Source organism: Halichoerus grypus, chromosome 10 (genome assembly GCF_964656455.1).
Source record: "Halichoerus grypus chromosome 10, mHalGry1.hap1.1, whole genome shotgun sequence".
NCBI classification, from domain to species: domain Eukaryota; kingdom Metazoa; phylum Chordata; class Mammalia; order Carnivora; family Phocidae; genus Halichoerus; species Halichoerus grypus.
In genome coordinates this window covers 98,386,754-98,401,118 of record NC_135721.1, presented here as the reverse complement: position 1 = coordinate 98,401,118, position 14,365 = coordinate 98,386,754, and the positions used below count along the sequence as shown (strand labels likewise).

Genomic DNA, 14,365 nt, shown 5'->3' with positions numbered 1-14,365 from the left:
CACTTATCGCCCCCCCTTCCCCCACCCCAATCAACCCAGGCCCCACAAAGCAGCCAGGTAAGAGAGAAACCAGGAATCCCTACCACCCTTCATGAAAGCATCTCCCTCCTTAGTAAGAGGTACAAAGTCCTTTATCCCATAACCACTTGTTCTTCTTCTGGCTTCTCTCCTTGCTCCACTCCCTTTGTTTTCAATGGTCCTGCAGAACTAAATCACTGTGACTCTCCAAATAGACATGCTCACTCTCTCCTCTAGCTCTTGTTCCCCAACCTTTGGAACATTCCCTGTCCCATCAACTCATCCTACTCCATTTGCCTGGATATCTTCCCTGTAGGCCCCTTTCATGACCCTCACTCTCTACTCCAGCCCCATTGGCCACCCCCAAGTCTTCAAGGATGCCATGGTCTTTCCCACAACAGGTCCCATGGACATGCTCTTCACTCTATCTGGAAAATTCACCTATCTCTCCCTTTTTGATTCATTAATTTCTACCAATTAATTTCACATAATAAATGCCTTAAACTTATCAGCTCAAATACCCTTTGCACAGAGAAGTCCCCTCTGATGACTTGTTAGATAGAAGTCCTCTTGGCAAACTGCACTTCCCTCCATTAGCACTTACCACGATTGGGGATAATATGTTTGTGTAATTATTTGGTTTAAGAATATCTTAGTTCAGGTCCCCCATGTTAAGGTAAGGATTCAAGGGTAAGTGTTTGATTTGGAGAATGATCCAGGAAGCACCAGGAGGAAGTAGGGAATTGAGACAGGGAAAGGAAGGAAACAGGTTCATAAACAGGCAGGATATCCTGTGGGCTGTTGGGACTGGGTCCTGCAGGGGAATTCTGTGGGATGTGCCCCAGAGTTGTCCCACTCAAGGGGAATAAAGGCAAGTATTAATTACCTTATCCTGTCCATCACTGGTTGGGGGCTGCTTCCAAATTGGCTGCATAGGACAAGCATCTTGTTGAAACTAGAAAAATCCCTAAAGCAGAGTGCCACAGGTGTTCACGAGGAGAGGCCATTGGTGAATGAAGAGGGACGGGGTGGGGATTTGACAGCTTCAGCCTCAACGTCCACCTGCTCCAATGGACTCTGAGCTCTGCAGCCCCCTTCCTTACTAGTCAGCTCTAGAGCAGCCCCCCTAATAGAAATACAACATGAGTCACAGATGCTTGTGTAACTTTACATTTTTGAGAAGAAATGTTAAAAAAAAAACTAAGAGAAATAGGCACCATTAATTTTAACTCTATATTTTATTTAACCCATATAGCCAAAGTGTTGCATTTTAACATGTAATCAATATAAAAATTGTTAATGAGATATTGTACATTGTTTTGTGCTGTCCTTAAAAGAGGGTGTGTATTTGACATTTACAGCACATCTCAATTTGGATGTGCCACATTTCCATGAGTGTGATTTCTGCACTTATAAATTATTTTCATGTAAAATAAATTTCATGTTGAAATTTATTCTGGTACAATAATGTCAAATAGCTAGTAAGTAAACATTGGGTTAAACGAAATCATTACTGGAATTCTGCAGTTTTTAAAGAAAGATAAAACACATATATTACCCTGCTGTTTTTATATTGTTAGTAAGCTTAGGAGGAGTGGTCAAATTTTATCATCTATAGGGTTATAATTTGAATGAGGGCACCTTTTTATAAAAAGTTCATTTTGAATCATGGAAAACCCACACATTGCCTTCTTCCTAAACTTCAAAATCCCAAAGCAGCATGGTAAAATTTTTATTTTCACCACTTAAAATAGCCTGTTTCAACACTGAAGGAACAACTATGTTAAAGGGAGAAAAATGATAGAAACACAAAGACAAAGGCTTTTACTTCCCACAACCATGTGGGACTGCCTACAATCAAACCTACGTATACTGAACTGTGTCCTCCCTGAGAGACACCTGCTCTCAACACGTGCACATTCTCCAACACTGGCTTCCCATAGAGCCACAAGAGCAAAGCAAGTGGAGAATTGAAGCACTTCCTCATTTAAGTCAGCTCAAATGACCGATATTTATTCAGATCTACATATGTAAGTTAAAAATCTCTTATTTTTCTCTGAATAATTTCCTCCAGCCTCAATTTCACCTTGAGCAAGTGATACAGGAAGATACAGCTGGTAAAACCACTCTGTCCAGCTTTCTTCCATCAACTCCCAAAAGGAAAGGCTTCTGTCTTCCTCATAGCCTAGTTTATTTTCTCTCCACCATCTTGAACTTTGTAGGTACTCACCAAACATTAACTGATGGCAAATCGAGCAGCTTTTGAATTTATTTATGGAATGATTCTTCTATTCAAAGAACATCTTTATATCCTTTCTCTTAAACAAAAAAGTGAAACTGTTTCATCTTGCCAGTTCTGTTTTAACATCTGCAGAGAGCACAATGTGTGCCTGTTTTAAACAAATGTGTAGGCACACCAGTTTTCTTGATTTAGAAGCATAAATGACAATTGGGAGAAAGAGTTTTTAGAAGGAAATTTAACCTTAGGGCTTAAAGTTAATAGAAAGTGCAATTGTTGTTTTGTTAGAGAGAGAGCAAAGAAATCCCATTGTAATGCTATTAGGCTAAGTTTATTTTGGTCATAATTTTCCCAGTTATGGTGTAGACACAAGCTTATGTGCACACCTGAAAACCAGTATAATTTATGGTCAATTCACCAATGTAGGTCAACTGGTAGAATAACCATAAGCATCAGCATAAGTTGATTTGTAGCCTCAGTTGCACTGTGGTTATCAGAAGACTTTGGGAAAATGGCTTAATTCCCGTTTGTTTGTTTCCTAATCTATTTAAAAAAAAAGGCCACATTAATGTATTTCTTATTATTGTCATTCCTTAATGGTTATTGATTATATGCAGGATGCTTTGTATCTCTGCGAGGCATTGCAACTTCCCCCGGGAAGACTGTGCTAATGAATAGTGTTTGTAAAGTACTTGGAAATCCTTGGATTAAAAGCAAACTATATCAGGGTAAAAGTATTCGTATTAACACACCATATGGGAGAACCGTATGTTATCTATTAAGAGGATGTGTGTGATATTGAAAATAGCTCTCTGGTACATTGCCTTGTGCTATTTTTATACCAAGTTATGTCATGGCAAGTTTAGGTGTGCCAGGGTCATACCTTCGTTGTAGAAATGCTGCAGAGTTCAATCATCCAGCAGGTATTGGTTGAATTTCTTATTGAACACTTGACACTACTTACCGTCATACAAAATAGATGGAGGGGACAGTTGCACACTACAGTCTCATGTGTTCCTTTCATTGAACTTGTATTACACTTGGGTCTCCCTTAACAGACATGTCTGCTTTAAAAATAACAGGTTCAATTATTTCCTCTTCCCTCTACATGGAGAAGTATGCTGTTTTGGGACATTCTTAGAAAAAAAAAATAGGACTGGAGCACGTGGGTGGCTCAGTTGGTTAAGCATCCAACTCTTGATTTCGGCTCAGGTCATGATCTCATGGGTCATTGGGGTATCGAGCCCCACGTCGGGCTCCGCACTCAGTGGGGAGTCTGCTTCTCTCTTCCCTCTCTCTCTCTGCCCCTCTAAGCATGATGTCTCTCTCTCTCTTCCTCTAAAATAAATAAATAAACCTTTAAAAAAAAAAAGAAGAAATAGGAACAAGGTGATTGTCTTCTTTGTCCTATAACTGAAGACCAACCATGGATCTTACACAGCCTCTCTGAATGAGGCATGGTTATAATAGTATTTGTTTTGAGTAGAATTGGTACTGGCAGCCAGGAAAGCAAGCATTTCCCCAAATGGGCTCTGTGTGCTCCACCACCTCCCTAGGAGGTCCTAAGTTATTAGCCTGGATAACTGAATTGTAACAAGGGATTCCTTCTCTAATGTGACTCTTCCAGTAAGAAGAAAAAATGGTGATAGGGGTGTTGTAACAAGAACCTGGGTTCTGTGTCTGGGGCACCTTCCTTGAAAAATGCCACCCTACATGATATATGAACCTCAAATTTTGTAAGTGACCTAATGATCTTGGAAGAGGAGATAATTTCCCCCTTTTTTTCCTGATTAATTTGTCAACTAGCTATGCAAGGCCAGGTCAGGAAAGAGCGTATTTCATTAATTCACAAATATTTATTGAGCACCTATCAGGTATTCATTCTAGGTACTTAGGAGACCTCAGGCAATGAGGCAAACAAACATCCTTGCCTTGGTGGAGCTTACCTTCAAGTGGGAGCAGATATACATAAACAATGAATAGAATACCTACCTACATTATATATTAGAAGACGGTAAATCCAGATAAGGAGGATGGAGGGTGTAGGGGTGGGGAGATGTTGTCATTTTAAGTGGAGTGCTCAGCATAAACCTCATTGAAAAGGAGACATTTTGAGCCAAGGCTTGAAGGATCTGGAAGCCCTTCAGGCATAGGGGACAGGCAATAGAAAGACCAGAGGAGAAGAGACCCTTGGAGACCAGCCAGTATGGCTGGAGCAGAGTGCATGGGAGGCTTCTAGAAAAATGTCAGAGTGGGAAAACCACAGTGGTCTCCACCACACAGAGCCTTGTTGCATTTGAGCAACAGTTGAGCAGGGAAATGGTATGATCTGACTTACATTTGAAAATAAACTGTCTGGCCTCTAGGTTGAGAACGGATCTGGAGGAGAAGAACTGAAGCTACTGTCACAATGCAGGGCAGAGAGGGGAAAGGAGGCTGGACCTGGGTGGTGGTGAGAGCAGATGAACTCTAGTTACCTATGCTCCCTAGCCGTCACCACGTTGGATTTTTAGGAACCGTTACTTGTAATCAAAGACACTTGACATTTCAAAACAAACCCACAATTTAATGAAGTTCAACCAGAGGCTCAGATAGATAACATACCTTTTCTACATTGAGAACTGAAATCCAGTTCAAGCAAAATAATTAATAATAATTACTGTTTAGGGAGAAATGAAGTTTCTTTTTTAATCCCTTGACAAGCATTTATGGAGCCCCAATGAACTTAGCACTGTGCAGGGTGCTGAGAACACCACAGCAAGAGTAAGGTCCTCCCTCTCAGAGAGGACTTACAACTTTGCCACTGAGGGTCAGAAGAGGTCACAGGAATCTGCAAGGAAGAGAGACCTCAGGCTTTGTCATAATCTGGACCTCAGTTTAAGACCCAGATCTGCCACTATTCGTGGGACTTCAAGGAAGTTACTTGCCCCCCCACACCTTGATTTCATCTGTAAAAATGTAGATGAAAGTCTAACTCAGTAGGACTCATGGGGGGATTCAGAGTAATAGGTGTGAGGTGCCTAAGAGTCTAAGTGCCTGGTTGCCAAGAAGGCACTTGGAACAGCAGCTACCACTCGTGTTAGATGGTGAGGACTCAACTGGACATCTCTTTTTATCTGCATTGAAAGATGCATGTGAAGCTTTTCATTAGAATAATGAGGCAGCCAACTTGGAAACTTAACTTTTCTTGGACTAATCTATTGAAATTGACTAATTGGCTGATGACACCTCCAGAACAAAGCTTAAGTGTTTGGAACTAAGCATCTCTCCCTTTTTTCTTTTTCTTTCTTCCTTCCTTTATTTCTTTCTTCCTTTCTTTCTTTTCTTTCTTCTTTTCCTTTCTTCCTTTCTAAAGCCATTAAGTAGGGCTGAGCAAGTAGGCACTCACACCGAAGGGCGTTCAGGGTGAGGTGGAAAACACCCAGCACAGAGCTTAGGCAAGGTCAGGAGGGCATCTTGGTCTTAGGTTGAAGGAGACTGAACAGACATGACAATGAAATGCAGTGTGTGATCCTAGAAAAATATGAAAGATATCATTAGAAAATTGGCAAAACTTGAATGTGGTCTGTGGCTTAGAGAGCAGGACCGTCATCAGGGCTAATCTCCTGATCTTGATGGTTGCATTGCGGTCATGGAGGAGAATGTCCTTGTTTGTACAAAATATATACTAAAGTACTCAGAGCTCATGGAAGTGATTATGTCTGCAACTCACTCTCAATAGGTTCAGAAAAGAAAAGAAAAGAAAATTCTTTGTACTGTTCTTGTAACTTTCTATTGTTTAAAATTATTCCAAAATAAAAATATCTTTAGCATTAAAAAAAAATAAGTTTAGATGTGTGAAATGAAAATGTTAGCCTGGTGGCAAAATATAAAATTAAAAACTGAATTCTTTATAAATAAAAGAGGATTAACTTAAAAAAAAAAAACAAAAAGTTGAGCCTTCCTGACATGAGAAAAATAAATATACCATTTGTATTAATCAGCTGTTGCCATGATAATACTGTGTAACAAATGACCCCCAAATACGGCCCCTTACAACAAAAATATTTATTCTCATGTTCACAGGTTTGCAAGTTGACTATCATTCAGCTGATGTAGGCTGGGTTCCGCTGGGCAGTTCTGTTTCAAACTGTGACTTGCCTGGGCTTGGCTCCAGATCATACCTTGGGTTCAAGTCTGCTCCATGTATCTCTCATCCTTTTTAAACCAGTAGCTATAGGGCCATCTTCTTGTCATGGCAAATGTCAGGGGCACAGGCACCAAGTCCAATTATGCAGCACAGTTAAGCCTTTTTCTCACATTGTGTCCACTAATATTTCACTCGCCAAATCAGGCAACTTGGTCAAATCCAACATCAGTGGGTTGGGACGGATTCTCTGCCCACAGTGGGAGAACACTAACCGTACAATCCATTACAGGGGACTGAATAATTGGGACCAATAATCTAATCTGCAAACCACTGTATTTCAATGGCATATGCTTCATCTATGCCTGGAAATGTCAGCACCTCTATAAGAAAGAGTATTAACACATGAACAGGTAGGACACATCAGGTTGTTTCCCCAGTAGCAGGGCTAGCAGGGATGGATTTGCTCGGATTCACTTCCCCTTTCTCTTCCCATGCACAGTTCACAAAAAGAACCACACCTATCAGGATAGCAACCTGTGGCCATGCCATTGAGAGTTTGCCCTTGTACATCTCTTTTATATAGAAATAAACATGGATTATGTTCTTGTCATCATCCAACAAATGATGCATTCCTACTGCCTCCATGAATTCAGTTGACAGCAGGAGTCTCTTATTTTTATTTCTTTAAAATTCCTGAAATATCCTTACATATAGTACATCCTCAATAAATATGGGTTGAAAGAGTGAAAAGCAGGATACGAATACTAGAGAAACAAAAAATTATGCAACAACTAGAATGCTCACAGGTTACTGTGCTTTTTGGCATGAGAAAATAAAGTGTTATGTGACTCCCACCATGAATGCTATGGCAATTTATTATCTGAAATAAATATGAGATCTTAAAGTCATACACTAACTATGAGAATTTAGCTTCTGCATGACATTTTTTAAGCTAACAAAATTGCCTGTCACTTCCCCATATTTCTTCACATTTATTGTAAGCCTTTTAAATCCCTTCTAAAAACCACAAGTTTATATTCACCACTCTACTTAACTTTTTATTGTTTATGGGCTTCCTGTGAAGATAGCTAGACAGACAAGGCTGATGAAAAGGAAATCTTGTCCTTATCAAATAAATACTTAACGGTAACTGTGTAATGGGATTTTTTTCCCTACCAGTGGAAGACCACTGTTTCAGTAAGAACCCACTCATTTGAGGCATTTTAAATGGATGGAAAGTTATAAGCCAGCCAAAATGTCCTGAAAGAGTGAAATGAATGTTAATCCAATTGTCGGAGAATGCTTGCTTAGAAGCATTCTACACTGGCGCCCCCTGCTGGCTCTGAGGATGCACTGTCTGGAGATGGATGAAAGCAACGTACCTAAACCTTGCCATCCGAGGGCACGTTACTCAAAGGGCAAACCCAGAATTTTTCTGGAATGCACTTACTCAGCAATAAACATGCCAACTGTTTCTTGAGTTTTCTTCTTAAGGGAAGAAATACTGCAAGTGGATCCTGCAATCAAGGCTCAAAGTAGGAGCCAAAATCATGCCGCTCGGGTGGCTGTGTTAGGGAGTGGGACAGCATGCATATGCATAGGGCTAAAAACCCAGGCGTGAAACCTTAGGAAAACAGACTGGTTTTTATTGTTATAAAGCTGGATTTGGGGGTCTGACCAGAAATGTCCTTCTCATGCATTTCGAACTGCTAGAACCAACTCCTCACCTTCCTGTCACTTAATTGTTGTTTCTCTTTCCCTTCTTATCTTCCTCTCACCACAAGAAGGCTTTTCACTCTATAGGAGATGTGGTAACCAGACTAATTTAAAAGGCAGCCTGTCACTGCAGACTTCAAGCCTATTGTGAAATCTCAGTAAAAGACTGTCCGCTGGGGGAGACAGAAAAGCTGGTAGATTTCTCTTGCTTGATTCTGACTCCATTTGGTGGGAGGAAGGGGGGAAAATACTGACCTATGTTTTTAACACATGCGGTAGCACCCACTTAGCCTTGTGAAGGGAGCAGGTGCAGCAAGGATGGCTGTTTCCTTCCCAGAGCAAAAGCCAATGCCGTCGTCTGCTTGGAGAACAAGAACAGAGCAAATGTCAAACCATTAAGCGGTACTGTAAATATGCCATTTGGAACATCGGATGTAGGTAGCTGCTCAGCTGCCTCGGGTCCTCCTGTTAAAAGTTAGACTGTATCCCCCAGGACAAATAGCACAGGTGTTGGGCAGAGGGAAACTGTATACATACTTATGTAGTCATTGGTAGCATTTCTTCCCTACTTCAGAATGCCACTCTTATTTATCTGTCATCTTTCTATCTATCTATGTCACTCCATTATAAACTTTTTCTTTCATTCAAGTCAATTCGAAATGTTTTCCCATCTGCAACTCTTCAGTTCGTTCTTTTTCAGATCTTTGGTGAAATGTTTCCCCCATTGCTTCTGAGGCTATTGTTTGAGCTCTACTATTTGAGTCCTCCTCTAGGGAGGATTCCCCATCCTCTTGCCTCTGGATTAAGAGCTCATAGTAGTAATGGATGGTGGGTCAAGGCACTCAAGCAAAACAAAGTTAAGTGATCTGAGCCTGGTGATGGGTCAGGACTTTTCAAAGGGCTCAGCTGGGTGATTCTTCAGCTCCTTGTGGCATTGGCTGAGGTCATGGTTTGGCTGTGTGTGGCGGGCAGCTGGGCTGGGGTGGAAGGTGCAGAAGGACCCCCCACGTGTCTAGCCCCTCGGTGCTTCATCATATGGCACTTCTCTCTTTCTGTGTGCCTCTCTCTTGGGAGGCTAGCCTGAGCATCTCTACAACGTGGTGACTGGCTTCCCAGAGGGAGAAGGTAGAAGCTGCTAGTCCTCTGAGGCCTTGGCTTAGAGGTCCCAGAACATCATTTCCACATTTCATTGATCTAGTCACGGAACCAGTCCAGATTCGAGGAGAGGAGAGCTAGATTCCACTTCTTGAGAGACAAAGGGTCTGCGGCCATCTTTAACCCATAGTAATATACGTCAGTCACTTCTGCTTCTGTTTTCTGTCCTTGACATGTTTTATGTTTCGTTCCTGTGTCTTTATATAAATTTTTCTTTTTAAAAAATTTTCCAGGGGCCCCTGGGTGGCTCAGTCGTTAAGCGTCTGCCTTCGGCTCAGGTCATGATCCCAGGGTCCTGGGATCGAGCCCTGAGTCGGGCTCTCTGCTCAGCAGGAAGCCTGCTTCTCCTTCTCATACTCCCCCTGCTTGTGTTCCCTCTCTCACTGTGTCTCTCTCTGTCAAATAAATAAAATCTTTAAGAAAAATTTTTTTCCAAACGAAGAGATTTGGAAACTCTCTCAGCAATGAGGTAGAAAATCCTGCCTTTATTTGCCTTTGAAAAGTTTATTTTCTTCTACCCATCAATCCACTGGTATATATTACACATTTTAAGCCAAAAGAAAATGTTAACCAGTTTCTAGTATACAACCATCACTGCCCCTGCCCAGTGATTTGTTTTTCAAGGAGTTATGTACTATGGTGTACACTTGACCAACATAGTCTGTTCAAGACAAAATATTTCATAGCATAGATGTGTTAGACTGTCATGTGTAAGTTAGGTAAAAATAGATATTTTTTGCAACATATATCAAACAGGAAAAGAAGTCATAGAAACTTAATCAAGCAAATTTACTTACACGGTGCATATTGCTTGAGTCAAGGGAGAAAAGCAGATTCGAATTAAGATCAGTACTGCATTTTGGGAAATGCTGTGCAAGGAGAGAAATGTTGTAGGAGTGCTGAGTGAATTTTGTTTACTGTGGTACAACAGTTCATCAAGCAAATCAGGTGAGAAGGGACAAGTATAAATGTACCTATTTATATAGGTAATTTCTCTGTTTCATGCCTCTGATTCATCTCTCTGCCTTGCTTTGGGAGTCATGCTACACTGGTTACAATTAATTTCAGTGCTGCATATTAGCCCTAAAGAGATATTTCATAAATTGACTTGATGTATTTTTCCCCCCTCTGTGGTTTTCTTGAAAGATGAGAACGGTCCAGAGGAAAAACAAAGTACAGAAGAAATGGAAGGGCAGAGCCAAGAAGCAGGTGGGCTCAGATTTCTTTTGAGGAGTCTCCTAGGCCTCATCCACAGAGGTGAACAATAACTTTACTCAAATGTTGTTTTCTAGACATGTTATATCTTTTCACCGGGTTGACTGCAGTATTCATTTAGGTCTCCCTCAGGAAGCCACCAGTCCCACTGGAAGACAACGCTTCCAGTCAGAAGGGTGCATTCTCATTCCTCATTCACCAATTCCATTTTTCTTCTGTGCAACAACACTTTGCTTAGAAATGCTCTAAGAACAACGGGCAGAGGTTGGAAGTGCCAATTCAGAACTTGGATACCTCAGGACAGGTCAAAATTAGCAGATTTAGTTTTGGGGGAATAAAATGAAAATGTTTAAAGTAAATAAATTAGAGGCTTTCCCTCCATGAGGAGTAGAATGTTATTTACTACTTTGCATTGAACTTTGAAGAGCTGTGTTTCTGGTTGTTTCTTTACGTGTGGTAGGAGACAGTGTCATGGAAGCTGGTTACCTCACGACCAGACCTAAAGTGAGATCCAAAGCCTTCCTGACATCTCCTCTGTTCCCTAAGAACAGATGTGTTCATTGGATGTTTATAGATTCTCTACTGTAGATTCTGAATGGAATAGCTTTAAGTGAAGTAGCAGTTAAGACTCAGAAGAGTCTTCAGCTTCTCATCTCTTCTTACCCATTTGTAAACGTGTCCTCAGGCACGCTCTCCTTTAAAAGGCCGATAGGCACAGTTATGCCGTTATCAACACCACTACCCAAATCAAAATATCCTTCTTTCCTTTAGTCTCCAAGTCCTAATGAGCCCCACAGAGGGGCGTTTTTGAAACAGTGGGCTCCGTCTGATGTGTGCCAGTCACGTCCTGGGCCATATGCTGAGCTCTTGGAAATCAACCAGTAGTGTGATAAGTTTTTCACTGAAAACTTCCTACATTAACCTTGGAACTTTTGCTAGAGAACTGGAATCTTTTATTATTAACCTGGAAGACGGAATTGAAGAAGGCCAATCAGAGAAAGCACTGAAGCAAAGCAGCAAGGACCTTGTGTAGTTGCCGCTGGGTCAGCTGGCTCCCTTGGCCGAAATGTAGTCCTTGCAATGAAATGAATTTCTGATACAGCGGACTGTTGTTATCCACCCCCCCACCCCACCCCAGTTCCCGACCCACACATCATTATGCACCGTGGAAGATGAGTCTTGGGTGAGAAGCTGTCACTGTTTTCACTCTTTGCCACTGACAAGTATTAGTCAACTAACTGCTGACAGCTGAGGCCATTCTCTGAATGGTGAGATTTCACAGGTTTTATTCCCTCACTGCTCTGTCCCCAACTATCTCTATCAGCATAGATTTTTTCCCACCCTTGTTCACACACACACACACACACGCACACACGCACACTTGGGCACACATCTGCCTGTGTTTTGTTTATTCATCCTTTTTTAGCTAGTAAGTTGAGAACAGGTGGTTTCTTTTTGGATTTGGGATCACCTGTCAGCAGAGAGTGGTGGGGCTTCAGTCCTCTTCTGCACCCCTTGGATTGATAGCATTATCATCGCAGTATGTTTACCTCTCAAGGTAAAGAATAGTCCTAAATGCACCCCTGAGGGGCTCCTCTTCCTCTTCCAAGTGAGCCCACTGGCTGGCCCAAGTCATGGCAGGATTCATCTCTGATCTGGTCTGTTGTCAATATACATGGTTATATCTGCTCTGGCTCATTTCATAGCCTCCTTAATCCAAGTGCAGAAAAATCAAAGATGAGGTCCTGGTCAATAAAGCCCTTTTGACCTACTGTTGTTCTTTCAAAATATAAATACCTCCTTTACCTTCAATATGATTTCCAACTTCAATTTTGATTATGTAACTGCAGGCCTCTTCCACATCATGAAAAACACACAATCTCAAGCCAGCATAGTTCTGACTACTGTCACGATCAAATCAAATCAAAGTTTGCAGATAATATTCCTCAAATAGTCATTTTTTATTATTATCATGTTCAATTAGCCAGCACATAGTACATCATTAGTTTCAAATAGTCATTTCACGAATACATATCAAGGGTCTATGTAACTCAGGCACTGTTCTGGGCCCTGGGATACAACAGAAAACCATAAAGACAATATCCCTGCCTCCTTGAAGCTTATATTCTGGTGGGGTTGGCAGTGGGAGGAGGGTGAAATTCAGAAATTAACAATAAACAAAAACACACAAGATGGTGATAAAAGCCTTGTGGAGAAATGAGGTAGGTAGAAGGAACACTGAGAAGGCAACTTTCCGTTGGCTGGATTTGGGAAGGACTCCCTGAGGAAGGGATATTAAATAAAATCTCAATGAGGATCTCCTCACCGGTGGAAGAGCATTCTAGATGGAGGGACCAGATGATGCAAATGCCTCAAGACCAATTTTAGCATGTTGGTGAAAGAAGGTCGGAGTGGCTGGAGCATGATGCGTTAGGCAGAACATGGTGTAAGATTTGGTTAAAAAAAAATCGTAGGACCAGATAATGTCTGACTGTATAATATTTGATTTTATTAGAACTACAAAGAGTAGCCAGTGGAAGTTTTGAAGTTTTAACAAGCTCAGTTTGCCTGTGAGTAAAAGTGGGTCACAAGAACCAGAGACCAGTTAGAAGGCTATAGCAGGAAGAAATGGTGGCAGTTTCTGGCAATGGAGACAAAATGGATTGATGTGTCATATTCCAGACATAAAGATAACAGGATGTGCTGATGGATTTGGATGTAGGGTGTGGGGGAAAGAGGAATCCAGGATAACTCCCAGATTTTTAGCATCAGGAACTTTGTGGATGATGATGCCACTTGCTAATATTTGGAAGACTGGCCACCAGGCATAGTTTTTGTTGAGAAAGTTAATAGTTCCGTTTTTTCCATGGTAAATTTGGCCATATGGGATGTCAAGAAGCTAGCTAGTTAGATAGATTAGATGATGATTCTGGAGAGATGTTGACTGAGAAACAGGTTTGAGATTCATGTGGCATGTAAATGAGGTTTAAAATAGTGGTTCTGAAAAAAAAATAAACATTAAAAAATAAAACCATGGTTCTGGGTGAGATTCACTAGAAAGAGCATGTAAATAAAGAAAATAATGGGCTTGAGACACCAAGACATCCAGATAGGCGGCAACAGAATAAAGAAAGTGTTTCAGAAAGAACAGAGTTAAGACTCTGTGAAATACTACTGAGAAATCAACTAAGATGAGAAAAGAGAAATGACCATTGGATTTGGCAAAGGGAAGTCATTGGCATCTTCCCTCAGAGAATCTCGGAGGGGTACTGGAGCCAATGGAGTGAGTTATGGAGAGACTATGAAGTGAGGAAGTACAGAACAATAACTCAGACAGCCCTTTTAGGGAGTTGTATTATGAAAGGAAGGGCAAATGGGAAGATGTAACACCAGAGGAAGGTTAATAGTCTTCTGTTTGTTTTTTTTCTTTTTATAGGAGATTATCACCTACCAAAAGAAAGTGATTTATCCTCTCCAATTATTCCCCTACTAAAAATTTTATTCTCTCTTCCAATAGAGACATAACCTGCAAGTAATAGTCATATGCATTAAGAATGAAAGAGATGCTAGAAAATATGCAGTTTGTCTTCAAATGTTAATTGTCATGGGTGTGTGAGTTCTCTTGAGTTCCATAACCTTGTTACTACATGAAGAATGTATATTCCTTTTCAATCCCTTCTTCAGTTGTCAAATATTAACCATTCCAAATGATTTTGATAATCCTTCATATATTAAATCTGCTATTTTAATGTTAATCATCTGTTATCCTGGAAGCTAGATATGAGTGGAGTCATTGTGGTGCCTGTGATACTGAGAGGAAAGATCAACTTGATGAGGTTCATTGCCATCGTGAGGGGGAGAGGGACCTCCAAGTTCCTTAGCCCCCACTCTGT

The 14,365-nt window shown here is 41.0% G+C and overlaps 1 protein-coding gene across 3 annotated transcripts in view; it reads left to right on the top strand.

Moving 5' to 3' along the window:
* MACROD2 (mono-ADP ribosylhydrolase 2) overlaps positions 1-14,365 on the top strand; it is a 1,992,468-nt gene that overhangs the window by 1,874,522 nt on the left and 103,581 nt on the right. For 2 of the 3 annotated variants that reach the window (XM_078056907.1, XM_078056906.1), the window contains one exon: positions 10,404-10,466. In XM_078056907.1, coding sequence (XP_077913033.1) covers positions 10,404-10,466 — 63 coding nt within the window. Of the gene's footprint in view, positions 1-10,403; positions 10,515-14,365 lie in introns of all 3 variants that reach the window. The other variant, XM_078056905.1, reaches the window with a different exon arrangement.